At 42.3% G+C, this 27,794-nt stretch overlaps 1 protein-coding gene and 1 long non-coding RNA gene across 4 annotated transcripts; both read left to right on the top strand.

Annotated features, from left to right (window-relative positions):
• Positions 1-238: 238 nt before the first annotated feature.
• LOC122826332 (paxillin-like) lies at positions 239-27,374 on the top strand. Of its 3 annotated transcripts, XM_044108051.1 has the most exons (14): positions 239-420; positions 15,647-15,855; positions 15,937-16,022; positions 16,110-16,249; positions 16,771-16,945; positions 20,041-20,152; positions 20,281-21,564; positions 22,568-22,834; positions 22,931-23,332; positions 23,479-23,640; positions 24,305-24,478; positions 24,563-24,644; positions 24,746-24,894; positions 24,991-27,374. In XM_044108051.1, exons 1-14 carry the CDS (start codon positions 408-410, stop codon positions 25,255-25,257), a joined length of 3,522 nt encoding a protein of 1,173 aa, XP_043963986.1. In that variant the 5' UTR covers positions 239-407; the 3' UTR covers positions 25,258-27,374. The 3 variants fall into 3 exon arrangements, with proteins under 3 accessions (XP_043963986.1, XP_043963993.1, XP_043964000.1); XM_044108058.1 differs by lacking the exon at positions 22,931-23,332 and having other exon boundaries at positions 241-420; XM_044108065.1 differs by lacking the exons at positions 20,281-21,564; positions 22,568-22,834; positions 22,931-23,332 and having other exon boundaries at positions 257-420.
• On the top strand, positions 10,876-11,246 carry LOC122826348. The gene is made up of 2 exons (XR_006369770.1): positions 10,876-11,000; positions 11,104-11,246. It is a non-coding gene; the product is annotated as an uncharacterized LOC122826348 (long non-coding RNA).
• Positions 27,375-27,794: the final 420 nt, after the last annotated feature.

The raw sequence follows: 27,794 nt of genomic DNA, 5'->3' as shown, positions 1-27,794 counted from the left end.
CATCATCTCTCAGAGAAAAACTGAAATTGAAGCTTCATACAAACGGAAGGCTAACAAAAGTGTCATATATGTCTCGCTTTTTGACTTGACTTGAACTATTGAACTTTTCAAGGCAGTCTTTTATTTTTGGGACACATCTGTAACTCGGCTTTTCTCCCGTATGGCTTTAAACATGTAGTTTTGGCTATTGGGCGCCAGATGTCGCTCTTTACCTCGCGTCAACCGCAGCATGCTGGCGCGCTGGGTAAGCTACACATGAACACCCTGCTGCGCGTTCACGAGTCCCTATCCTGACTGAACTTGTGGAGCAGGAGTGGAGAAGTTTGAAGAGCCAGATTCAGACTTCGTAAACCGTCGATAAGGTCGCCAGAAAGAAAACCCAGGCCGGACACAACCAGGCAGTCACCATGGACGATCTGGGTAAGTTGCAAAGCTTGCTTTTGGAAAGCGAAGTGGTTTTTTTTCTATGAAGAGAAACGGGCAGCAGGGTGGAGGAGTCACTTACGTCTCGTCGAGATTTTGTGTCTAAAATAGTATTTCTGGCTAACTCCAGGTTATTCTTTCTCTCTGGAAAAGTGAGTTAAAATGTAGACAGAAATGTTACCACGCCCTGCGGGAAAAATAAGTAGTCGTTTGACACATTTTATAATTCGCTCCTATTTGTTTATTAAAAGCATCGCAGTAAGTTAGCGACTGGACATCGCTAGCCTTTTACCACCACCTCTATTTGAACTCTCCCTCGCGCTCATGTTATGTCTCTGATAATGATACTCCGCTCCTACACCATGTATATGAGCCACTTTTGATCCAATATATCGCTCCAAAGGGAGGAGATGTTCAGTTATCATGTTGTTATCGAGCTTTAACGTGAACTCCTCCGCTCTTGCCCCAGGCTACTCATTCCAACTTTGAAGTGGTGGAGTCAACAGGCCTCCGTATTTAGACTGCTCAGGCAGCACAATGTGGGTTCAGCCCTCATTCTGGCTGTTTAGAACCACTGGGATAGAGCAGATATTACTGAAAACACACATAACCACTGACCCACGAAAATACTTGAATTTTAAATTAGAAATATGGACATTGTGGTTGTGGGGAAAATCAAACAATCGTTTGTTTATTGTTTTTATTTTTTCCTCCAGTTTGTCTGATTACTTGGGTGTTGAAAACACCCGCAATTTTAGTTTCCTGTGACGTGACTGGTACAGACACTTTCCCCTCAAAGCGTTCATTACACAGGCTGGAAAATAAATCTAATTGAGCTCTTTGGTGCTGGAAATATTTCAACATTTTGACATTCATCCATCCAGACAACATTTTCTCACTCATGCTTTGAAAATTGACAAAAAGATAAGACAAACTGTCTTATCTCCTTCCACTTACAATTTCATATATGTCAACTATATCTGTTCAGTATATTCACTTCATGCTATGTGTTTCATGCTAAACCTCTACATCTGTGAAGTTTTTTTCCCTATTTTTCTGACCTCTCAAAGAGGGAGCTTTAGTTAAATGGATTTGGTAATTGTTTAAGTGGAGAGATGGTGGCTCACATTTTAGCATTTGGCCTGCTGTGAGAATACCTCCAGGCCATATTAGATGCTCTTGCTGCTGTAGTCTGCTGAAAGGACGTATTGTTGACTGAGTGGGAGCTTACAGCCTCTCTGAACAGCTTGCTGAAGACAGGGAGAGGGGGGTGAGGCGAGGCTGCTGAGGAATTTCGGGCATCATTCTCTTTCTAGGTCCAAGGCCAAATACTCGCGAGGTCATGACCTACCTTCTCGCCACACCTCTCCTGCTCCTGCGGCAACGCAGTTGGTCTCCGTCTATATCCACCTGAAATCTTCCAACGCTTTGTTAAAAACATTGAGCTTTGACATTTGGTAGAGCAAAAGTCAAACAGTGTAGATTAAATTACTCCTAAGTGCCTCACAGTGGTAGTCTTAAATTTCTTAATCCCTCCTTGAGTATGCAAGAACAACACACTTCATTACTGACCTGTTAGCCAAAAAAGCTATAGGATTGGTTGATTAAAAGCTCACGTGAATCAGGAAAGAAACTTGATCATGTTTTAACCCCTTTGTTGGGGTTTTCTCGTGCGATTTATGTGATCATCACTGCTGGGAGAAAGCAGGGTGAGCCCTCCCTTGCTGAGTCAGAAATTTCCAGTGAAATTTTCCAATCAGCCTTCTTACAATCTAGGCCAGGTGGCAACCAGGCCTAGCTTCAGTTTCAAGGCGCATGTGGCCCTATGGGACGAGTCCTCGCCCAGATGTGGACCTTAGAGCAACATGTGTCGGAGTGCTCCGTCTGTTTTCTGTTCTAAATGAATCGGTTTGGTTTCTATTTCTTTTCTTTCTTTTTTTTTTTTCCTAATACTCTGAACTTCTGAACTTGTACGCAGGCTTGTCAGAAAGTAGAAGTAGGCCTGTTGCAATTAGCAATAAATCAATTAATCGCACGATAAATTGAAACAAACTCAATAATTTCCAGTTGCATGATTTATCGTTTTTCTCTCTTTCTCTCTCTTTCTAACAAAAACTGGATGACAAAAGTCTCCAGTCTGGTGCTTTGGTCTTAACCAGCTGCAGGACAATTTTGTTTACAGAGACTTCACAATTCATGTTATTTATTGTTTCTGTAGCTTTGTTTATTTCTTTCGGATATTTAAAATCCAGTTCCAGTATTAAATGTTCATTAGAGTTTAACGTTTATCAATCTTTGAAAATGTGTTTTTTGCGTTGTATAGCCATGACCATTGAGTAACTTTAAAATGGTCTGAAAACAGCAATATTATGATTTATCGCAATAACTTCTGGGACAATTTATTGTTCAGCAAAATTTGTTATTGTGACCTTCATACAAGCATTGATTGAAATGACTGGGAGAGTTCAGTCTCCCTCCATCCGTGCATCTTTTCAGGTCTGGCCTATTGTTGACATTCTAGATCAGGGGTCTCAAACTCCAGTCCTCGAGGGCCGCAGTCCTGCAACTTTTAGATGTGCCTCTGCTGCACCACACCTGAATAGAAAAATTAAGAATCTGGAGAACTGATCTACACAAGCAGGAGGTAATTTAGCCATTTCATTCCAGTGTTTTGTACCTGTGGCACATCTAAAAACAGCAGGACAGCGACTGGAGGACTGGAGTTTGAGACCCCTGTTCTAGAGAATGTGCTGGAAATTTGGTCCAGACTTTACAGTGGGGGGTGTTATTTTATTTTTTCTGCTGGAGGTTTGTTGCCTCAGCGTGAAGCACAGGTTAGTGTGAAAGGGAGCCAGGACAGGGTGTGGAAAAACGGCAAAAAATGGTGGATGAAGTTTTCAGGTTTTTGTCAATAACATGGACAAGAGGACAAAACCGATTTAACACAAAGAAACGTCAGTTGTTGCATTAAGGGACGTCTTTTTTTTTTTTTTGTGGGAGAAAAGGTTGTGCGGTACCAACTCTGATTATAAACAAAGCAAAAGTTTCTTCTCACTTAAGCTAACAGGTAGCACTGAACTTCTCCGTGCATGACTTGGGTACAAAGCGGTAGTCATTCCTACTGTTTCACTTCTTTGTTTCCATCTTAATTTTTAGCTGGGGAGCCAACAGCGTGTTTAGGAACAGTTTTCCTCTAATCCGATTCGGGAGATTTTCTGGGAACACAGCAGGTAACGAATGCCGTTTATAGTTAGAAACGGAGGGAATTCCTCAGGCACCTTTTCCAGACCTATTGAAGCACGAATAGATCTGTGTGTAAACCGAAGCACATAGCAACACCTTAATGCATCTGTAAACACACGGCAGGCCTGTAACCTTAGCTGTTGGAGGACCTGTTGATCGCTTGGCAGACAGGGAGTCTTTTTTACATTTATTATAAAACCCTAAGAAAACTTGGTTGGGTGTAGAGATCATGAAGCTGCATATTTAAACCATTTCCACTACATGCTGAAAGTCTTTAAAGGTGTTTTAGCGGTTCACTGTGAGTCAGCAGTGCAGAATTAGTGTTAGCAAATTAGCCATTGTCACCTTGTGAAAAGCTGCAGGGTTAGAGCATGCCATGCTTAACCAGAGGGCTCGTCTGCAAAGCTGGAAAGAAGCCCCCCCCGACTGTAAATCAGGCTCGTCCCTCATCCACACCCATCCTGTTGTAGGTCTGGGGAAGAGAGAGCTGACCTCATCGCTTAGGCAACCGAGCCTGTCTCACATCCTCAGGAAACAGTGAAGGAAAACAATGAGCGGACTCAGTGCTGGAGGCCGTCGAACGCTGTTGGAGGGGCAGCAGCGGGCCTACAGTCTGTGAGCCGGGTGCCAGAACAGCCTTTCCTCTGTTAATTGCTGCTGTACCGTACTGTTGTTCCAGTTGTAGCTCCTTTCAGTCGCTTCCTGTTTCTTTCTCCCAGTTAACATGACCTCAGATCTTGGCTCAAGACAGGCATTGACTGATATCAGGTTAATAAGGCTGATGTAAAGCTTGATGCTTTTAGTGCTTTTATTTTCTTATGTGTATGTGCTCACAAAAGAAATCAGTACGTCACTATGAAGCCTTAAAAACTTGAAGATCCCTGAATTTCTACAAGTTATCAACACATGCCACATTAAGCTTGGATTTGCTTGTGAAATAAATATCTCAGCTTAATAAACAGGTTCTGTCATTTTGTTTCTTGTGAGTGGAAAGTTTTCATGTTATTGAATTTTGATCATTCTGGTTAATCAAATTATCCTTATTTTATTAAATTTTAGTGCAGTTTTTTTTTTAAATCAGTTTAAATTAGAGATTCAAATGATTCACTTGTAGATAACGATGATGCATTTTTATGTTATTTCTTTTATTAAAATAATGGTTTTTGTTTTGTTTACAGTTAGCTCTGTGGCCTTGCACGAAGTATGCAGCTGGGAGCCGTATAAAAGAAAGGAAAGGGCAACACAAACTTTTTAATTTTGCAACTTAAAGAGGTGTAAAACGATTTGGTTTTCATTCGTTTCGTTTCTTTTATATTTTGTTAATCCCGGGAGCCTTATCTGGCCTATTGACCTGATCCCCAACCTGGGCTTCTCCAACAACGACGATGGACTTCATATCTGCACTCGGGACCAAACCTGCTTCTTTCCCCATCCAGTTCATTAGAGTCTACATGCTCCACTTCTGCTTAAGCTTTCTAGTCCAAACTTTCCCGCCTCACTGTTGAGATGCTGTTCTGATTAGGGTCTTAATCTGATCCACTCTCCTGAAAGAACGAAGGGTCGGCAGGCAGAACCTGCAGAGAACTTGTCAGCTGGTTATGTGTCCCTGTTAGATTAACTGAATAAATTATTCAATCTACAGTGAATGGATGAATATTTATCAGTAGATCCTGGATCTCAACATTGTTTTCATGACACTTTTTTTTTTTTTTTTGCTTTCAAAAGCACAAATTTTGCAGGGCTACTTTGGAAAAATTTGCAAGGAATTTTGTCAAAAAATTGACATATCAAGGAAAACAGTAAGGAAAAATAAGAGAGGCACAAATATTAATAAATTCTTTAGAGAATTTAAATAGATACTCGCCATCATAGACTATAGCTCATCAGTCACTCAAACCCAATGTTTTTGACAATTTTTGCGGAACGTTTATCCGGCATTAGTGGAAAAAAACCCAAACTTTTTTGTGTGACTTTTACTGTGAAATTGCAAAAAACTGGAGGGCCTGATTTATTTATTTATTAATTTGAGCTAATTGAACAAATTGTAGCTAAATTAATGACATTCACATGGAGGTTGGAGTGAACATTTGTAGTATGCTAAATATCCCATATGTCTTTACAGTTGTCATAGGCAATCCTAGATAAAATTTTAAAAAAATGTCTGGAACAAATATTATTGAAAGAACGAATGTGCTTTTAACAAGCGCTCGCATGCCGTGAATGACGAGATGGCCGTTCTCTGACAGTTTGCAGACAGCCCAGATGGCTCCTCGTTGACATACGGTTTTCATCCGGGCCTTGGGTCCGACTGTCCTCAGTGACCGAGTGCTGCATCAGTCGCTAGACTTTCCCTTGTGATCTGATTTACTGTTCTGTGGGGAAGCACTTTTATTTTGGTCTAGCAATCTTTCAAAGGGAGTGTCATCTTTCTTACATGGCTCTGCTTGGCAGGGTATTTATAGCTAGCAATCGCTAAATGATGCCTCTGTCTCACTGATTATATGCCATTACTAAGTGTCTACCATTGTCTGTTTGGGATTTTCTTTCTTAAACTGCATGGTAAGAAAAAAAATAGTTAGCCATCTTTAATCTTTAAAGTTAGATTCTCTGTCGATTCCGTCACCTTTTTGATGTCCTTTCTCTCTTTGGCATCTCCCATACCACCGCCTCACTCCGGCCCCTGCTTTTCTTGTTTGTTATAAATATATCACGTTGGGTTGGCTTGATAGGATAGGATTGGGTTTCCGTTTGGGACCGGAGCCAGTTCTGCTTTTTTTTTTTGCTCCCTGGGTATAAACAGGTGAGCTGTGGACCCTGATGACCTTTCACCGTTGCCCACATGTTCATGAAAAAGATCGAAGTGCTCTGGTTTCGTCCGTGCCTGCAGTGTACTCCCCACTGTGTGGTGAAGGGCAGTAAAAACACAGGCATCTCCCTTATTGTGGAATTCAAAGCATGCTGTGGATAGCCTTGAGTATTGAGTGTCTTCTTCTTGACTCCAGGTGTGTTGTGGGGGAGAGAGGCGGGACTTTAATGACTGTTTTCGCTAGATTAAGTTTGTGTGTTTGCGTTTAGAGCTGCTTTCCACATGCCCCTACCTGAGAGGTTTCTTTCTCAGGGTGGACAGAGGAATGTGTGGAATTCCCCATGTGCCTTCATCCCGTCTGATAAACATCGCAGGACTGTGGAAGAGCATGAGTGGGTGGACAGTGGGTGCACAAAGTCAAGACTATACATTTGCCCACTGCCCCAAGAATGAGAATAATGTCAACACAATACGGTACCGCAGTGTGACCGCAGTTGTGTCCACTGACAGCGCCGCTGTCAGTCTGTGTATTGTTTGACTCAAGTCAGATGAAGTCGTTTGAACTAGTTGGATGCATTCGTTTCATTTTTGGTGACAGTTTTGTTCCTTTAGACCGCTGCACAATCAGCCATTGAGTCAGGATGCTGTTAGCAGAATTGGACTTTGTCCATTGTGGCTGCTGCACACCGCCCACCCCCCGCCTGGAATGGAAAAGATTAGACCGATTCTTGGCCCACGCTGCTGTTTGGATTGTTGATGCTTTTAGGTTTCTGTAAGTTTGAGACTTTTCTGTATGAGAGTTTTCTTTCATAAAGCAAAACAAATCGACATTTCAGGTCTACTCACATACTCAAACCTCTTCAAAGTGCAGTTTAGTCTTTAAATATGATATTATCATCTTTTTTTTTTTTCTTGGTCCAAAAATAATTTTGGGTCATTTTAAATAATTTCCACGAGGCTTCATTTTTTTCTTTTAGTGAGACATATTTTTACTTTCCTGTTTTACCAAGAAGGACTCGTTATTGTTGGTCAGATGTTTTATCGCCATGTTTTCCCGGTCTTTAAAAGTTGGGAGGTAGATCATAGTGACATTGATTGATGTTGTTTCCTGTCTGATCAGTTTGTCTTCATACTTTGGCACCTGCAGGAAGTTTACCTCTGGTTATGTAGTTTTTTTTTAACCTACGCAATTATCACTGTCCTTCAGTGCTCTGTCCGGGATTTCTCACACAGAGCTCGATTTGTCAAGTCCATTCAGGGAACAGAAAGAGATGTTGTAAACAATGACATTGAGTTTCTTGGACTTACGCAAGTATGTTTTTAACCACAACCAAAGGTAGTGGTCTAGAAAAAAATGTAAGAAGGACAGAATCAATTGTTCATAATTTTTTATAAGATAAATTTGCTGTTGCTTCTGCATTTCCTGAGGAGCATGAGAAGACTGATCAGTGAGGAGTCCAAAAACAAAGCCTTATCTTACACACTGATGTCGTTTAGCTGAAACAACTAAGCTCAAATGAATGATTCCCCCATGATTAGTGTTTCAGTTCAGCCGTGCCGTACTGAAGTCATTTCAACATCCCTCTGCTCTCTTTGTCTTGCTGAATCAAGTGTCAGTGAAGTGCAGGAAAAACTAAATTCGAATTGCTTTGACTTGTTTGATACATGAGATTAAAAATCTAAGATTTCAGTAAAAGTGAAGGACTTTGCATGATAATGTATGTTTTTTTTTTTTTTCCTGCAGCTTTATACTGCAGTGTAATACATGAACATACCTTTTGGCTGAAACTTCTATAGGGAAAAATGTTTGATTAAGAATGTTAATTAATAAACAATTGATACTTTAAAAAAAAGTGTGTAATTTAAAAAGCAATTTTACTATGAATTATTAGAAATGACGACTGTAGACTAATACAAAACACATTTATTTCTCTCTTACTTAAATTTCAAATTGCTTATTTTGTCTCTGTGAAACTGAACCCTAAATGACCAATTGGTTGGGCAAAATTTGAAACCCATTCCTCAAGTTGACTTAAATAGGCTGAGCTATTGTCATCTCATAAATTATTAACATACATTGGCTGTCCATGTTTTAACTGTGGTGTAGCGGTTCTAATGAGGGGAAGTAACTTTTTAAAGTGTACAATTATTATCCACCCATTGCCTAGACCAGGGCTGGGCAACTCCAGGCCTCGAGGGCCTGTCTCCTGCAACTTTTAGATGTATCTCTACTTCAACACACCTGACCCAAATAATGAGGTCATCAGCAGGACTCTGGAGAACCTGACTGCACTTGGGAGGTGATTCAGCTGTTGGATTCAGGTGTGTTGGACCAGGGAGACGTCTAAGAGTTGCAGGACACAGGCCCTCCAGGACCAGGAGGGCCCACCCCTGATCTATACCCACTTGGACTTGCAGAGTTTCTTAACAAGAGTTTGGAAATATCAAACAACTTATGATGACTCAGCGAATGTTCTGGAACTGCAGTCGGGTCTTCTAGCAAGTTCAGGGTTCACTACAGAGAATCAAAAATCTATAACAAAAAAAAAAAAAATCCTAATTGGTCTGTCTCAAATGATCATCCTGTAAGTTATTTAAACTTCCTCTGAAACACCAGACAAACAACATAAAGCGACTAGACCTGCACATTGCATCAAATCATTATACAGTACTATCAGTGCGTGCAATATTGTAATTGCAAAGGATTGTTTGGTTGCAATAACATATTTTTCCCAGTTGCATGTTACTTTCTTTAATGGCTGAGAAGCTAATGCTCATGAATAGTGGTTGAGTCAATATGAAACATAAAAAAAGAAAGGAAAATGAAAGATAACTGTGAGTTACCTTATAATTTTCAGCAATAGCTTTGTGATGAAATATTCTTCTGAACTCATACATACAACTACATGTAAAATCTTCTGATATTTTAAATGGAAATGTCCTTTCCGATCTGAGCGGAACAAATGAGAGGAATGTCTCAGCTGTGATTGGTGGACAGAACAGCACAATGTCACCATGGATCCTTATGACGACGCAGCGAATGTTCTGGAACTGCAGTCGGGTCCTCTAGCAGTTCAGAGTTCACTGCAGAGAATCAACTCAGGCCTTCGACACACTGCCCTCTGCGCTGGGAAAGCAAGCATTGCTGGTTAGGGTGTTGGGGGAAAAATGCAAACATGGAGAACCTGTGGAGTCGTGAGCACATGGTTAACCTCTTTGAAATGTATGAGAAGGAGCTGAACATTCTTTTTGGTGAAAACGAAGAACTCCACCAGCAAAATGCAGAAACAAGAGTCCACTTCAGGAAGAAGCTTGAAGCAGAGAGGAGAAAGAACATGGCTCTGAGTCAAGAAATTGACAAACTTAAAGAGCTTCAGGATGCAGATCCCAACAAAGCCATTGGTCGTAAGTTGGTTTCATACTGTCAGCTGTAAGCATATTTGTTTATGGTGTAGAAGATAACCAGTGTGCTGCTCTTACCTTAAAAGTAGAAGAAGTTTTCACTCATGTGTTTCCAGAACTGAATCGCCAGCTCCAGGTAGAAACTAATCTGCGGCTGAATGTGGAGGCCAAAGCTGAACGGGCAGTTCAAATCGCAGACCATTTCATGCAGAAACTGAAAGAAATCCATAATGTCTGTCAAAAATGTCCAGCGCCAAACCAGATTCCCGATGCAAATCTCAAAAGAGGAGTGGATGACCTCAGTGGAGAACTGCTGGAGCTGAAACTGATGCTTCGAAAAGAAAAAGAATCGAGAGCTCACAAAGGCACCCACAGGCCTGAGGTCTTTACGCAAGCGCACATAGAGGATCACATCCTGGACCACATCGGTGAAGAGAAACCCAACAGCTACATGGAGCTGAGGAAAGAAAGGGACGAACTCCTGCAGGAGATTCTGGCGCTGCATCAACGGGAATCCAACCTGAGGGATGAGATTGAATGGAACAGTCTGAGAGAATTCGAGATTCTGGAAATGCTCTGTCGGGAAATATCAGGGTTGGAAATGGTGCAGCAGCATCTGTGCCAGGACATGTCCTGCGAGGAAGAGAGGGAGGAGAGGGAAGAGAGGGAGGAGAGGGAGGAGAGGGAAGAGAGGGAAGAGAGGGAGGAGAGGGAAGAGAGGCAAGAGAGGGAGGAGAGGCAAGAGAGGGAGGAGAGGCAAGAGAGGGAGGAGAGGGAAGAGAGGGAGGAGAGGGAAGAGAGGGAGGAGAGGCAAGAGAGGCAAGAGAGGGAGGAGAGGGAGGAGAGGGAAGAGAGGGAGGAGAGGCAAGAGAGGCAAGAGAGGGAGGAGAGGGAAGAGAGGGAGGAGAGGGAAGAGAGGGAGGAGAGGCAAGAGAGGGAGGAGAGGGAAGAGAGGGAGGAGAGGGAAGAGAGGGAGGAGAGGCAAGAGAGGCAAGAGAGGGAGGAGAGGGAGGAGAGGGAAGAGAGGCAAGAGAGGGAGGAGAGGGAAGAGAGGGCGAAGGCAGAGGCGATTAAGGTTGCCGTAGCCTTGTGAATGAAAATTGTGCTCAGAGCAGTAAACTGTTGTGTAAGTGAACAATCAACACACTTTCATAATGAATTAATTTATAGTTCTGTGTTCAAACATCCAAAATGAACTAGCTGACTATCTTTTATCTACTTTCCATCAGCTGCCAGCCTGGAGCAAATAGAAGAGCAAACTACTGACTCATGAAGAAGCTGAGATTTCTGAACTCGAATGGACAACCTGACCTTCCATTGTCTGCCTTTACTCAAAATGTCTCTGATCATAAAAGAAAACTCTTCATATCAATCTGTGTTGTGAAGAAGATTTATTTCTTTCCTCACTGATTCATTATTTAAAATGGAATCATCATTTGTATTTAGTATCATTTAAATGAAACAAATGGATAAGGAGAGTTTGAAGTGTATCGGTTCAGAAGTTTATGTCTAACCTTTTTTTATTCTTTAAAGGGAGAGTACTTTTTTACATAAACTGGGATCAGGTGGCGTGCTCATAAAGTCTGCAATATTTACTTCCAACAAAAAGCATTGATTCCATACCGGAGAATTTGTTTATTTATCATTTATTTATTTATGCACAAAACGGCATGAATATTTGCCACATACTGCTAAGAGAAACAGAAACATTTTAAATAAGCCATTCATTCATTCATTTTTCCGCTTATCCGGGGTCGGGTCGCGGGGGTAGCAGCTTCAGACGGGAGGCCCAGACTTCCCTCTCCCCAGCCACTTCTTCCAGCTCCTCCAGAGGAACCCCAAGGCGTTCCCAGGCCAGTCGAGAGACATAGTCCCTCCAGCGTGTTCTGGGTCTTCCCCGGGGCCTCCTCCCGGTGGGACGTGCCTGGAACACCTCTCCAGGGAGGCGTCCAGGAGGCATCCTGACCAGATGCCCGAGCCACCTCAACTGGCTCCTCTCGACGTGAAGGAGCAGCGGCTCTACTCTGAGTCCCTCCCGGATGACTGAGCTTCTCACCCTATCTCTAAGGGAGAGCCCAGCCACCCTGTGGAGAAAACCCATTTCGGCCACTTGTATCCGCAATCTCATTCTTTCTGTCATGACCCAAAGCTCATGAGGGTGGGAACGTAGATCGACCGGTAAATCGAGAGCTTCGCTTTTTGGCTCAGTTCTCTCTTCAACCCGACGGACCGGTACAGCGCCCGCTTGACGGCAGACGCTGCACCAATCTGCCTGTCGATCTCCCGCTCCCTTCCTCCCCTATTCGTGAACAAGATCCCGAGATACTTGAACTCCTCCACTTGGGGCAGGACACCCCCCTGACCCGGAGAAGGCACTCTACCCTTTTCCGGCTCAAGGCCGTGGGTGTGAAATAAGCCTGTATATTCAAATCCTTGATATGCAAAGTTATTTGTAGCTCATAATATAAAAAGGTTTATTTCTCTTAACTCCATATATTCCTTTTTATAAATGCACAGGAAACAAAGCCCCACCCAGCTCTAGGTAATAATGAAACTAAGCAACGATGCGTTACGTCAACAATAATAGAAATGTCAAACCAACAACAAAAATAATTCACTTTCATATAGGTATGTGCAATTTATGGAGTGTAAAACCTGTGTTTTATGTTGTTGTTATTTTTAATATAAGCACCAACTATGCTGCCTAAGCTAAACAAAAGTAGTTGTCAGTAAATAAAGTTTCTATTTAAATATTCATTTCAAGCTAGAACACACAGGACTGCTTGAATGTAATGTTTGTTAGGTTTGCTTTACAGCAACATATTCAGCCATTTTCTCATCCTTCATGTTCTTGTCTGATGTACAGTAGATCATCAGACAAGACCCCGAGGAGAAAGGTCAGACACTGGTGATGGAAAAGAAGGAGAACGTAGAGGGAAAATGTGGATTATTATTATGATGTCGTTATCGTTATATTCCATGGTAATATTGCATTGTGATGTTTTCCTGATACTGTCAAGCCCTGTTAACAACCTATTTCTAAAGACTATTTTTTTAAATATCTTCAAAAACATGGCAGATAGATATTTGGATCATTTTCTTTAGGAATAGCGGCAGTATCATTATTAGAATGAATGTTCAATGTGCAAAATAATTCATTCAAAAATACATGATGTACCGCAAAGGGAAATTATCTGTGTTACGACAGCATTCTGTGTTTCTTCAAAGGGTTGTTGGTTTCTGAGTTAGACTTTGCATAAATGACATAAATAGTGAGTGATCTGCATGGGAGATACTCTTGATTTTAATTCCTTTATAATGTGTAATTTAATAAAATAATAAAGTACATGTTCATTGAGGATAAGGTGTATTTTTATCCCAGAAATCACCTTGAAAACCTTTTCTGATAGCACCGGATTCTTATAAAGATCGCATTAAAACAATGAGAAAAGTAAGAAGTTAACTTTTCACATTTCCAGAAGATTCATTACAGTTTTCTTTAAGAAGAACTTTGAATATTTCCAGATATTTCCAGTCACTTCTGTGTCATATCAGCAGTTGATGGTGAGTTTGGAGAACTTTGCTTTGTCTGCAAGTGCCTCTGCAGTCCTTGGGCAGGATTTCCGTCCTTTCTGCCAAGGCCAACAGGAACTTTCTAGGAATTCAGTACAACAAGTATAGCAAGTCCAAAAGCGTGTTTAATTTGAAAACTTGGGTAAGAGAAATATGATACCACAGCTACATTTAGATTGGCTCATTTTATGGCTCACCTTTGTCCTAAAACCACTTTTGGCATTTTTCTATCTGCGGGCTTTGTTTTATGAGGGACAGTCAATTTAAGTCGGGCCTTGTTTAGCATGTCAGCACCAGGTGCAGATTATTTCGAGCTGGTCTGGATATTTCAGCACATTTGCACAGACATGGTTACACACTGAGCCTACCGCTTTAAATAGGCCTGAACTCCCACATGGTTTACGTCAAAGTGCAGGACGGAGGACGTTTGACTTCTGGGCAGGATTCCCCCTTGGACCACAGAAGGTGATGATGAAGAGTCAGGATTAAATAGGGAAGTTCTTGTCTAGAAAAGTGTGAAATATTCTCTTCGCTGATCGTTGAACCACTTTCTACACCAACGGGAAATAAAACTTTGCAGTCATTAAGAAGCTCTAAATCGAAGCAAGTTTGTATGTTCTCGGATTGAAACGACGCTGCTTTTTTAAGCCAGTGTGAGCTTTGGATCCTCTAAAGCAGATGATGGCATGTCAAAAGCATCGTAGCATAACGGCATGCAGCTGGTGACGGCGGTCTATTCTGGTCAGGCGGAGGCTGGATGGACGAACGGACGGATGGTGTGATGTAAGGGTCTATTTTATTCTGGAGTTGCACCAAATTCTCAGGAGGATAACTTTGTACCCTCTCAACCCTGGACGCCATTCAGAAATGCTTTCTGCCTGCCTGCCTCTTTGTTATCAGTCTGTCTTGTTGAGTTTGTATTCATTCTCGTAAAGCTAAATGGAAATCCACATGTCAATAGAATAAATGCACAAGTAAAGTTGGAGAAAGTAGCAGTGGTTGTTGGTTTTGACAAATCAAGATGGTAGACTGGGGGTTTAGTTGTAGATATTGGTCCAGAGGTACTAGTGCCACATCAATGGACTGGCTGTGAAAAATATAAAACTCAACAAACTGATTTGTTTATTTTTGCTTAGTTAATTCAGTAGTTTGGATGGCAATGCTCTAAACTTTTCATTTATATATAAAAGCACTACTTCATGTGCAACTAAAACAAGTTTGTATTGTTTCATTGTTTTCCAATAGAATAAGGTTGGAACACTGAAGGTGTATTGTGGCCTTGTAACACCTGACATATATACATAATAATACATTATATTCACATAGAGAAACTCACATTTAACATGTTTGACATTTATGCAAACACAGTCATAATCTTGAGATAATTTAATGTTTTGAGATGATTTCTGCAGCTCTCCAAAATGCTGAATTATTATTTTTTTGTTTGTTTTATGTATCCTGTCTGATCATTTTCACTTTATTTCCTGAGCTCAATTAAGTTTTGTACAAACTTTCTATGTAATGTTATGCATTTCTAAAAGGTGTGCAGAAGGATTAACTGGATGTGGGTCTGCAAAGAAAGTTCTGCTCAAAGCCTTGGACTGCTTTGGACATGATGGTGTGGAAAGTGCTGTGTTGATTTTGCTGTTGTAAACACATTGGAGTGGCAGACTGTCACTGAGCCGTCCCTTCACATGAGGGAATTTACTGACCTCCACTCCACAAATGCAGAATGTCCTCTAATGATTGTTCTGTTAATCAGCTGTGAGGCATCTGATAAAATGACAGACATAAAAGTATAAGGTTTGTTATTCAAATTATATCTATGATTTTGTTCTTTTTGTAAAGCCTTACATGTGCTGATTATTTAAATTTTACTTTAAGAGCTAAGCTGATTTAAGATTTGTGAAAGACGTTAAAAACGTTTATTTCTATCCTCCCTGCCATGAAGGATCTTTAGTAATTTCAGAAGTAGAGACAAAGACTACCTCGGACATAAGGAACAACTGACCCATTTATTATTATTCAGTGGCTTTGTTCGGGATACGAGCGCTTCTGGACAGGAATGCTGGGTCAAAGTAAATGCTTCTGTTGGAGAGTTTGTATGCAGGCTGATACAATCTGATTCTTGTTGTTTGATACTGATATCCCAAATCGATCTCGGGTTGGGAACCTAAAAAAAGTATTTCATCTTTTCAGATGCGCTGCTTGCAGACCTAGAATCTACTACATCCCACATCTCGAAGCGGCCGGTCTTTCTGCCCGATGAGACCCCCTACTCCATCCCGACGGGCGGACTCCCCTACCAAGACGCGTCCGTACCGCCTCCGGTTCCACCTCCGCCTTCAGCTGACGCTCTGAACGGCTCCCTGACAGATCAACCAGACTCTCACCACTCCTCCCAACAGGTAGGTCTCTACTTTATGAGAGCATGAGGCGCTCCCTGGCTTTGAACCTACAATGTTGATGACTTTACTCATCTGCTCCAGTCTTTAGGTTCGGCCCATAAGAGCTCGTGGTCAGGAGACAGCAGCAGTTCTCCGCTGTCACACATCGAAGAGGACCATGTTTACAGGTGTTGCTCTCGCTCTCTGAATGTCCTCTTGAGTCAAGCAGACTACATTTCCGTTTACCTTTAAGTTACATTTTGTGTGTTTTTCAGTTTTCCTAACAAACACAAGACGTCAGACTCATCTCCAGCAGCCATCACCTCTGCCCTGGGCAGTAACCTCTCTGAGCTGGACCGGCTCCTGTTGGAGCTTAACGCCGTGCAGCAGAGCTCCCCTTCTTTCCCCACTACAGGTAGAGAAAACTGCCATTATAATAAATAAATTGCACCTCTGTGTTCTTCTTCCTTTTGTGGCTAATCTGAAAACACTGACAGACATTTAAATTCCTAAAACGAATACAGAGAAGTTAGAAGAGAAGAGACATGCTGGAGAAAATACATCATAGGTTCAATTTTAACACATTTAAATGGGATTTTAGTATTAAATAACAGCATTGTCACAAATATTTTGCGTTTATATGATAAAAATGACGATGCGGGGGAGGCTGCATGGTGATGCAACTGGATCAAATGTCGTCATTCTTTGACATCTATTCAAGTAACACGCCTCAAGTTTTATTAAAAGCATCTGGCCTGAGTTTTCCTTGTGTCTTTTCTCCCCCTAATCTGCATGTATTTGTGGTGGGTCGACTGAGACATGAGGTCTGGAGTCCACTTTGTAGAAAATGGGGAAACAGGACAAGGGGGAAGTTCGACACTTTCTCACTTCTGTTTGTGTTGAGCAGCGTTTACTCCTCCTGTCATGTTTCCTTAGAGGAGGCAGCTCCACCCTTACCGTCTTGCAGTATCACCCACTATGAGAACGGAGGCGCTCCTGACATCCTCGTAAGCCCCCCGCCTCAGGAAAAGCCAAAACGAAATGGGATGAGGCCGGAGGAAGCTCGACCCCCTGTGGAGGGTCTGCTGGAGGGTTCAGGTCCTTCACCCAGGTACCGCCTCCGTTTTTACTCGCTCTGATTAATGCAGTTAAGAGAAAAGCTAACAATAAGCTACTCAGAAGAAAGATCAATAGTCAGGTTCTGTCAGAGGGAACAGTAGGGAGGTTCTCAATAAATGTATTGTGATCTTTCTAAGTAGGAGTGCGTGATATTAGGGAAAACATGTGGTGCAATATTTGTATATGTCATGACTGCAATATTGTTGTGACAAATAAACCAAACATTTAAACATTTTACTACCCTGTGTTCTGGATTCATAGCAAACATAGACTGCAGATATCTAGTCCAGCTACTAAAAATACAAACAAAAGCAAAATTTTCATCTCAAACACATGGTCGTGTGTTTGAGATCAGTTGACAAAAGTGATACTCTGTCAACAAAAAGATGCTAGGATTTTTCAGTGTCATTCCATTTTTGCTTGTTTGTGGTATGAAATTAGAAAGAAATTTAATACACAAATAAAATAAAGTAACTTATTGTAAAGCTTAGCTCTAGTTTTTTATTGCCTCCACCATCTTTTTTAAGCGTTTTATGCTTCATTAAACAATAATTGTAATTCAATATCATCAAATATATCAGAGCTGCAGAGAGCATGAATGCATGGTGCTTAAATAATTAGCGAACACTTATTGCACTCCAGGCGGTTCTTCACATTTATGCAAATTGCAAACAGTTATTCTGAGAAAACCATACATTTGCGGCATTTTATGCAGCCCAACTTTCAAGTGTAACTGAATTTAAGCAAGGTTTATTTTGCATAACCCTTTCAGAATTGTGAAATCCACAAAACCTTGTGAAAATGTTGAAATGTTTCATTTATTCATGGTGCAGCCACAAGCTTGAACGTATTTAATTGGTTTTCTATCTGCCTGGCCAACACAAAGTAACAGTGTCACAGTGGGAATGATGTTTTCAGAGTGATGCAATCTGCTTGTTTTCCTACACGCATAGTGTTCTGTATGCAGTCCACAAAAATTTCTTTTGGTTTCATCTGACCAGGCCCGGAGGAGTGGGCGGGCATTGGGGGGCATTGCCCGCCCACAGAGTCAGCCGTGACCCCCTGTTGTTTGTTTTTACCTCAGAGTGACCAACTCTTTGTTTTTTTCAGCCATTAAAATAGTTTAATCGTTGTTAACACGCCATGACCTGTTTTTCCGAGCCACCTTAAAACGCAACATGAGCGCTACGACGCTCGCGCTGAGTTTATACCTGTGCGGCAGCGAAGGAGGCCTGCTGCTGCTGTGCAGAGCTGCTCAGCTGTGTGTTAGAATCATGGCAGCAAAACACAAAGAACTTTGGACAGTTTTCCCCCCAAACTAACCGACTGAGTTGAGTAAAGCTGCTGGATAAAGGTAATGTTAGCTAAAAGATGACTAGCTAACGCCAATACAGCACCTTAAGCTTGTTAACAAGTAGCCTACTGATGTTGTTTATGTTCACAAGTGAGTAGTACTTGTTATATTGAGTAACTTTTTTGGGGAAAAAAAGGTACTTATATGAATAGTTTTACTGCACTGTACCTTTTTCTTTTACTTGCGTAATATTATTGCTATGTATGGGCTGCATCTGACCACCATCTTTCACATATTTGCTTTTTCCCTTTTATAACGTTCTTGTTACTGCTCTTCCATAAAGAGTATATTCTCCACAATCTTCCTCAGGGTCCGGTCACCTCTTCTCGTTGTGCAGCGTTTTCTGCCACACTTTTTCCTTCCCACAGACTTCTCACTGCGGTGCCTTGATACAGCACTCTGGGAACAGCCTATTCGTTCAGAAATACCTTTCTGTGTCATACCCTCTTGCTTGAGGGTGTCAATGATGGCCTTCTGGACAGCAGTCATGTCGGGAGTCTTACCCATGGTTGGGGTTTTGAGTGATGAACCAGGCTGGGAGTTTTAAAGGCCTCAGGAATCTTTTGCAGGTGTTTAGAGTTAATTCGTTGATTCAGATGATTAGGTTCATAGCTCGTTTAGAGACCCTTCTCATGATATGCTAATTTTGTGAGATAGGAATTTTGGGTTTTCATGAGCTGTATGCCAAAATCATCATTATTAAAACAATAAAAGACCTGAAATATTTCAGTTAGTGTGCAATGAATCTAAAATATATGAATGTTCAATTTTTATCATTACATTATGGAAAATAATGAACTTTATCGCAATATGCTAATATTTTGAGAAGGACCTGTAGTTGTTGTGGCAACAGATTTTTCCACCGAATGCGTCAAAGCAGCTCCTATGGAAGTTACCAGGTGGCTACTCTGGATTTTATTTTTGGATAAGAGTACAAAGATAAATTCATATACAATAAATATGGTTTAGATTTATTTATCAAGACTTAGGGGGGCAAAATCCTTCTATGTTTCAATTATTCACTACTTTGCTTTAGTCTGTCAAATAAAATCTCAGTGAAATGCATGAAGCATAAAGTTTGTGAATACTTTAGCAAGGTGCTCTGTATGGCTTTATCAAATCCTTCAAGTTCTATGTGCTTGTAAGCCTATAAATATATACGTGTTTGACAGATTTAAAAAATGAAATTTTATTTCTCTTGTTTTTTTAAATGCTTCATGTAAGTGTATATTAAACTGCTTAGCCTTATTTACAAGAAATGGTGAAGAAATGTTAGTAATAGTATTTATACTTGGAAACATTTTACTGTTCTGTGTAAAAACACAGAATAAAACTGGGGTTTTAATTAGGGTGCACTGATTGGTTTGACTGATTTTCTGGCCAATCCCTAAAAAGTCTTAACTTTCAATTCCGATTTTGGCCGATGTCAATTTATTTTTTATTTGAAAAGTTGTTGAACATCATGTTGCTAATTTGGCAACAGTGAGGCAACTATTGTTAAGTGCACACATACAGACGTGACCTGGTGGTTGGGTCTGTCAGCAAGCCCTCTCTCATAGCACAGGGAAAGAGTACAGTGGCTGATTTTCAGACCTTTTGAGATGTGAGATCTCTAATCTCCCAAAATTAAGAAAATCTCGACCAATTTACTGGTGCACCCCTACTTTTAATCCCATTTACATTTGGATTAAAGTTTCATTGTTGTGAAAAAGAATCACCTTCATGCTTTCCAGCTCTTCCACACGTCATAGTGATTTGGATGCGTCTCAACAGCAAACAAGAATGTCTGCTTCCTGTGCCACCAGAGAGTTGGATGAACTGATGGCCTCTTTATCTGACTTCAAGGTACAAGTCAGCATGGGTATATGTTGTAGAGACTACTTTACATCCTCTGTTCACAAACCTCTCCTAAAGAAGTTTTTATAACCTCTGTCCTCTTCCTTTTATCTTGTTGTACTTCTTCTGTTCTCTAGCCCAGCTCTTTGGGCTCTCTGCCAGACCAAGCAGGGACACCAACTACCTCTCACCATTCTCCAGCGCCTTCCTCCGTCACCCCAGTGGCTCCTTCTTCTTCTTCTCTTAGTCTTCCCCACCCATCTGCCTCTTCTTTCCTCCCTTTATCTGCTGCCCTAGAGTTGCACATAGATGAGGAAGGAAAGGATAGTGGCTCTGCGATGCCTCATCCGAACCTTCTCGTACCGCACAGTCCTACTTCGTCTCTTTCTGCTGCCAGTGACATCGACCTGGACTCTGTCATAGATGTCTCTGCCACCTTGCTGTCCTCCCAAACAAAGTCCCTGCTCGTCCTCTGTCAGTCTGTTCCGTCTAGTTCCAGCTTATTAGGAAATAGCCCGAGCCTTTCCAATGCCACTACCCCCTCTCTTACCTCTGTTAACACCGTCCTGGAGCGCAAGACCTCCAAAACCCCCAGTCCGTCCGCAGAGCGGCTTTCACCATCAGTTAGTAAAATGTTCTGCGCTTCTGAATCTATCAGCCAGCGGCCTGCTTGTTTCCTTGACCAGGACTTAGATCTCACCTCCCCGACTCTTTCAAAAAGCCTCACTCCCCCTCTCTCGACTCCTTCGCCTCTGCCTGCTGCTGTGTCGGCGTCTCAATCTTCTCTGCACCTCCCATCAGCACCGTATTCGCCGCCGTCTGCAGTCTCTCCTCTGATGATCCCCTCTCCTCTGATCTTCACCAGTACCAGCAGACAGCTGTCTGAGGTGTCTCCTGTAGCCCAGAGAGACACTTCCCTTGCTTTACAGCAAACATCTGGAGAGGAGCCCTCTCTTGACGAGGCCCTAGATAAACTTCTAGCGATGAGCTTTGCTCAGAGTTATACATCACACACAGAGGAACCACTTGAGACAGTGGAGGCTCACTCACTCAGGAAAGGACTGCAGGAGGTGCAAGAGGACCTGATCCTGCCCATGGACAGAAGCTGTGTGCAACCTGACACGTTCACCAGCGCCACCAACACCATCACAGACGACTCCATAGACATGGGAACCGACGGGAACGGAGACCTGGACTGGGCTGACGAGGAGCTGTCAATGTCCCTACATGATGGACTAGACGGCACCATGACACCGTTCACTGAGAGGCTGTACACAGATGGCAGCATGACTCCACTGACTGAAGCCAGCTGGATGGATGAGTCCATGACCCCCTCCTCGTGCCCTGGGACCCCTGAGGTTGCCTTGGACATGCCCCTGATCCAAGCTCCCAGTATAGACAGAGTCTCTGCAACGGGACATGTATGCATATGCACGGCAGGCTTGTTTTGGTTCTGGCTGCTGAGACTGATGCATGCTAGCATTTGCTTCAGGTGTATTGTTAACATCATCAAAAATGGATGAAGTTAAAAACTGGTACATATTTAGGAACCACGCTGGTCGCAAGCCGTATTCTACACTACGAAGTGTTTTTAAAATTTAGTTAGCTACTATTTGGTCTCTATATGCATCAGCTAGGGGTGTACTGATAATTTGGTGCCAGTGTTCTTAATTTTGGGAGATGTGCATTTGGCCAGTATTTACATGTGAAACTGATCAGTCACTGTTCCCTTTCGCTTTGCTATAAGAGAGGGCCGACTGACTGATCTGCTGTACTTACTGACTTTCCAGAGAAAAAATATCTGTATCAGCCAAAATAGGCTTTTTAGAGATTGAATATTTCTTGATTCAATTACAAAAAAATACAGTTTATGTTTAAAATAGCTGGTTAAAGATTATGCCAGAGGAAGAACGTAGATGTAGACACTCTACTGATACTAAAACCTCGCTACAACGTCCACCTTGAAGTTTCCAACCAGCCATCTGGTAATTCTAGTTCCCAGTGGGTACATCTCTAGTTTGGTCCGGTATATCTATTCCTACTTACAATATCTTACTTATAATAAATAAATTTATTAATACAACGCCTTTGGTTATCAAGCACAAGAAAAGAAGCCATCTAACAGTTTTTGGATTGAGATTGCACCCTTGGCTAACTCAAAGCTTTTGCTGCTATAACCATAAAAATTATTTCTTACACTTGGACTTGTGTTGTGTAAAAGAAGCTAACGCATCTGACTTAGTGAGTAGTTTGCTTGCTTGAGTCATGTTGAAAAGGATTTGGAGGGCTTCAGTTCATTGTCGTCATATGACCAAGCATGCTTACAGGACATGATGCACGACCCCCAAGGCCCACTGGCATGTTGCGTGAACTGGTTTATGGTGAATCTGGGTGTAAGATGAGGTTTCCACCGTTCCCTCCTAGATAAAATCGGTGATTAGGCGCACTAAAGAGACTCCCAACGTGCATCCTATGTATCGCGAGGCTCACCTGCGCAGGAAGATGGGCCCCATCATTGTGAACAAGAACTCGTCTCAGGACCGCCTCATAGAGGAGCTTCAGGGTAAGCTCGGGATCAGCCGCTCGGAGCGGCGCCGCAAACAGTCGGATGAGTGGCTGACTGACGGGGTCGTCGTCATGTCCAAACCCCAGCGTTTCCGTCCCGACGGATGGGGCGGTGAGGTCGACAAGGTTGGCTGCTGTGTGCTCAGACGTTTAACCAAAATATCTTTCAGCTAAATCACCTTCTTTCGCTTTTCCTTCACGCTCCTCTCTGTCTCCCTTCAGATCATAATTCCTCCCGAGTCACCAGTCCCTGTCAGGAAGGTCCTCCCACCCCTTTCTCCCCCTAACCCTCGTCGCCCTGCTGTTATAGAAGAACCTAAGAAACCACTCCCAGTACAGCAGCTCCCCGTCCCAACACCACCACCTCTTCCTCCACCTACTTCCTTTAATTCACAAGCCATCCGTGCTCAGGAGCCACCTCCTCCTCCTCGGCAAATCACAAAATCCACACCCCCACCGGCGCCCGTTCAGGACCTTCCCCACCCTAAGCCAGAACCCCCTCCTCCTGTTGTCCGCATGCCAAACTATCCACCACCGGTGGAGCCAGTTCAACCAGCAGCACCAAAACTCCTGGTGTCTGTAGGCTGCCAAACAGAGTATGACCCATTCTTCCCTCCAATGCAGGCACGAATTCCCTTCTCTTACCCCCTTCTGTTGTTCACCCGTCCTTAGAGATGTCTGTTTTTGAACTTTGGTAGCCTTCAAGTGATTAATTGTTTCATTTGCATCTCTGTGGAGCAGAAAGACATAACAGTTTGCAACCGTTTTAGATCATGGCCCAGGGGAAGGCCGGAGTTCCAGGTGGGCCGCCGACACAGGTCAACAAGCTGGACAACATGCTTGGTAGCCTGCAGTCTGACCTCAACAAACTGGGGGTGCAGACAGTTGCTAAAGGAGTCTGTGGTGCCTGCTGTAAGCCCATTGTGGGACAGGTGAGATGATATAATCAACTTTTCATACACTGGGCCTTACAAAAACTTTTATACCCTCTGGATAACCTTTAAACTATTTTATTGGAATTTTATTTGATGGATTTACCCAAAATAGTGCATAATTGTGAAGTAGGAGGAAAATAATACATTTTCAGTCCTTTGGATGTGGCAAAACTTTGTGTTCACCCTCATTTTCCCTGAAGTCCAACAAATTGCCTTTCTAAAGTCACCAAACCAGTGAATACAATCCAGGTGTGTCATTTAATCGTATAAATGCAGCTAGAAAACAAGAGATATTGTGGAAACCAAAGAAACAAAGGATACAGATCAAAGTGGGATTGGGTTCCAAAAACAATCCCCCAAGCTGAAATAGTCTGCCAGGGTAACAAGACATTTTAACATATAATATAAAAAAAAAAAGTCTGGCAGATTGTTTGACTTATAATTAGGACTTTTTGGTCAATATTAAGGGAAATTCGACTTAAAACGAACTTCTGTAATTTGCTGAAGTCACGTGTCAGTAAGTTTTGTCTTATTTCAAGTATGTTATTTGCACCAGAACCTGCACCAAATTTACTTCGGGAGATTGTGTTTTATTGTAAAGCTCCCCTAATATTGGGTCCAAACATGTTTCAACCCTCCACCTGCTTTCCTGTTCACTCAGGTGGTGACTGCCATGGGCCGTACCTGGCACCCTGAGCACTTTGTGTGTACACACTGTCAGGAGGAGATCGGCTCCAGGAACTTCTTCGAGCGGGAAGGACAGCCGTACTGCGAGAAAGATTACCACAACCTGTTCTCTCCGCGATGCTACTACTGCAACGGGCCCATACTGGATGTGCGTCATCACTCTGTAAAAACGTGAACGTCTCTGGCAGAAGTGTTGGCGTACAGTAAGCTTTGTTGTCGTTCTTTCGTTCAGAAAGTCGTGACGGCGTTGGACCGGACATGGCATCCTGAACACTTCTTCTGTGCTCAGTGTGGATCCTTCTTCGGCCCAGAGGGTACAAGATTTTAGTTGTTTAAGTTCTGAATTAGCAATATGTTTGCTTTTGCTTTACGGGCCATGTAAAACCCGTATTCTTCTCCTGTGTTTCCTGCAAAGGGTTCCACGAAAAGGACGGAAAGGCGTACTGCAGGAAGGATTACTTCGACATGTTTGCGCCGAAATGTGGCGGCTGCGCCAGAGCCATCCTGGAGAACTACATCTCTGCTCTCAACTGCCTCTGGCATCCCGAGTGTTTCGTTTGCAGGGTTCGTAATGCGGATTTTCTCCCTCCCAGCTGATTTTTGTCGCCTTCATAACGAGAAGAGAAGGCGAAATTACGGCTCGTTTTCGTGTGTCCGCAGGTTTGCTTCACCCCGTTTGTGAACGGGAGCTTCTTCGAGCATGACGGCCGGCCGTACTGCGAGGTGCACTACCACGAGTGCCGCGGCTCTCTCTGCTCCGGCTGTCAGAAGCCCATCACGGGCCGCTGCATCACGGCCATGTCCAAGAAGTTCCACCCGGAGCACTTCGTCTGCGCCTTCTGCTTGAAGCAGCTCAACAAAGGCACGTTCAAAGAGCAGAACGACAAACCCTACTGCCAGGGCTGCTTCATCAAACTGTTCAACTAGAGAACCACATTTAGAGCAGGCTAGAACTGTGAGCAGGGTCCGATTATAATACAGCGCGATGCAAAAACATTGATTACCCTCTGGACTTTTTCCCACCTTTGACAACCTTTATGGATTTTGTGCAAGATATCAACACAAAGTAGTTTAAAATTGTAAAGTTTAAGGAAAATGGCACATGCTTTTTAAAGTGAACCATGTTCTTCCGGTTTCTTATTAACGCTGATTAACTTTCCTGTATCGGTGTATGATGCTGCCGCCGCCAATTTGTATTGTCCCAGTCTAAAACTGCCGTCATTTACAATTTCTCACTACTTCAAATTTGATCTGTCGCATACAATATGAGCATATGCGTTGCAGTGAAAAAACTGAAAAAGTTCAAGAGGTGTGAATGTTTTTGGAAGGCGCTGTACCAGTGAAAAGAAGAGTTTTCCTCTGGTGATGATGGAAGTATGTTTTAGACTGATTGTGTGCATGTTGTGGAAGCAGAATACTGTTTTCATGTCAAGTTTGGGGGAAAAAAAAACAACCAACATTTCTGCTGACTAACATTTTTGAAGTGGCTTTTGTTTGGTCAGCAAATCTAATGAAGACATGTTCAGCATGTAAACGGTGTCGTAAACCTTTACAAATACCAGAAATGTGCCATTTTTCCCCGCAAATCATGGAGGCATCAAACTTTACTTTTTCCCCCTGTTTCTATATGTTTGTAAGATGTCAGCCGTTGGTTAAGATTAGCCTAAAATCGTTGTGTTTTTCAACTTTTACAGTTTGTATCATTTTACAGTGTAGCTAATTCAGACTGGATGAGATACAGAAATCCATAATGTGTGTGTGTGACAATTTTGCTCACTGGCTGAGTGTGTCATTTTAGCAGGGAACAGATGACCTATTGTTTTTTTTTTTTTTTGTTAGCTTTGGAAATGCGGGGTAAGCTTTTTATTTTTTACCACATATGATGTCAGAAAGACTTTTAAACACTTGTTATGTTGAAGAAAATTGGGTGTGGATAAATCCACATTGTTATAGAACATCATGACTTTGGAAATGTAACTCAGCTTGGGGTTATTTAGAGAGTGGGGAAATGTGAAGTCACTAGAGTCACGTTTTGAGTCATTGATCAAAAACACTTATGAAGATTTAAGAAGTGTGGAAATCATGTTACACAGCTACTTTTTCTTTGAAGGAGAAGCCAATCTTTCATCACTTTCAGTGTCCACAGTTACCTTTACACTGTCTGTATCTTGGTCTGTAAAACCAAACGTGTATCAAATCCTACTTTTTCATGTAGAATGTCCACAAATGGCTGTTCCGACATTCTGCGCTGTCCGATCATTCCTCGTCTTTTCACTGGGCAAAAATTAAGCTCGTCTCGCACAGGTGGAGCCACGTTGTTTGTATCTCTTTCCCCATCGTTACCGTTTCGGACTAACTCCTGGGAGGGTTTCTGTAAATATTCAACGCAGCTACGTTGTCTGAAATGTGCTTGGCGTATGCATTTCCTAACCACTTGTCCGGGGATGAAGAGGCGAAGGCGTGGCGCAGATACTCGGATATATTTGCTGTGATTACTGTATTGGGAAACAGATGAATGTTGAGCAGCACACAAGCCGGTGGACAGCACGCCGTTTGCTTGTGACGTTCCTGCAACTATGCAACTGTGGATTACCAGCGTGTGTTAACGGACTCTCTTTGCTTTTGTGCCTGTGGTTTGACACGCAGGCCAATCAGTGAGAATCCAGTCTGTCTGTCATGTTGTCTGTGAGTCCACTAAAATGTGTTGGCTGTTACACGAGAACGCGGTGGTCTGCCAGAGCAATTGGCAGGACTAATTTGAATCATTTCCCACAGCATGAGTGGCATCTGCTGTGTGACCACTAGGTTGGGTCTGTTCATCCCTTTTGTCTTGTTCAGGGAATTCTAGAGCCTTATTTCTTTTCTTTATTTAAGATATGTTACAGGAGCCTTTCAAATCAGTGTAGTGGCATGTTATTTAACCAAAGCCATACCTTCTATAAATTCTTTTGTCTTTCTTTCCTTTTCACTCAGAATGTCAGTCTATATGAATAGTGAGATTAAGCATTGTTAGTCTGATTATGCAAATAAATTCTGTTTTGCTATCAATTTGTCCGAGCCTGTTTTTTTTGTTTGTTTTTTTAAATTGGTCTTAACAGTAACAATGGACGTTTTACTAGCGAAATTTATTGCTACATTTTGTTTTACTTTTCTTTGTGTATCTCAAAACACAGAATAAACACTATAATATCTGAAATAACTTACATTTAAATTTCTGTTAAATAATTTATTGTATTTTGTGTAGGTGTGGGAACCTCACAAAATAATCCCTAAGAATTGTTGTTTTTGTTAGTTTTGATCAGGGAAGCTCTTAAGAAGAGATATTTACAAATAAATGATAGTTTGTAGAACAAAAAAATGTACGCAACACGAGGAAAAGCTACGTGGAAAGTGACGAGGTCACATGCAGGTGGGGTTGTGTTGGCTGGAGAAACGCCTCCATCTGCTGGATGAATTCTAGAATT

The sequence above is a fragment of the Gambusia affinis genome, linkage group LG03 (assembly GCF_019740435.1).
Source record: "Gambusia affinis linkage group LG03, SWU_Gaff_1.0, whole genome shotgun sequence".
NCBI lineage: Eukaryota > Metazoa > Chordata > Actinopteri > Cyprinodontiformes > Poeciliidae > Gambusia > Gambusia affinis.
Note: the sequence above shows the minus strand (reverse complement) of the source record. Positions and strands in the feature narration are given on the sequence as shown.

Coding starts and splice junctions, on each gene's coding strand:
- LOC122826332 (XM_044108051.1), top strand. Junction 21,565..22,567: donor GAGTCTCTGCAACGGGACAT/GTATGCATATGC, acceptor GTTCCCTCCTAG/ATAAAATCGGTGATTAGGCG. Junction 24,895..24,990: donor CCGAGTGTTTCGTTTGCAGG/GTTCGTAATGCG, acceptor GTGTGTCCGCAG/GTTTGCTTCACCCCGTTTGT.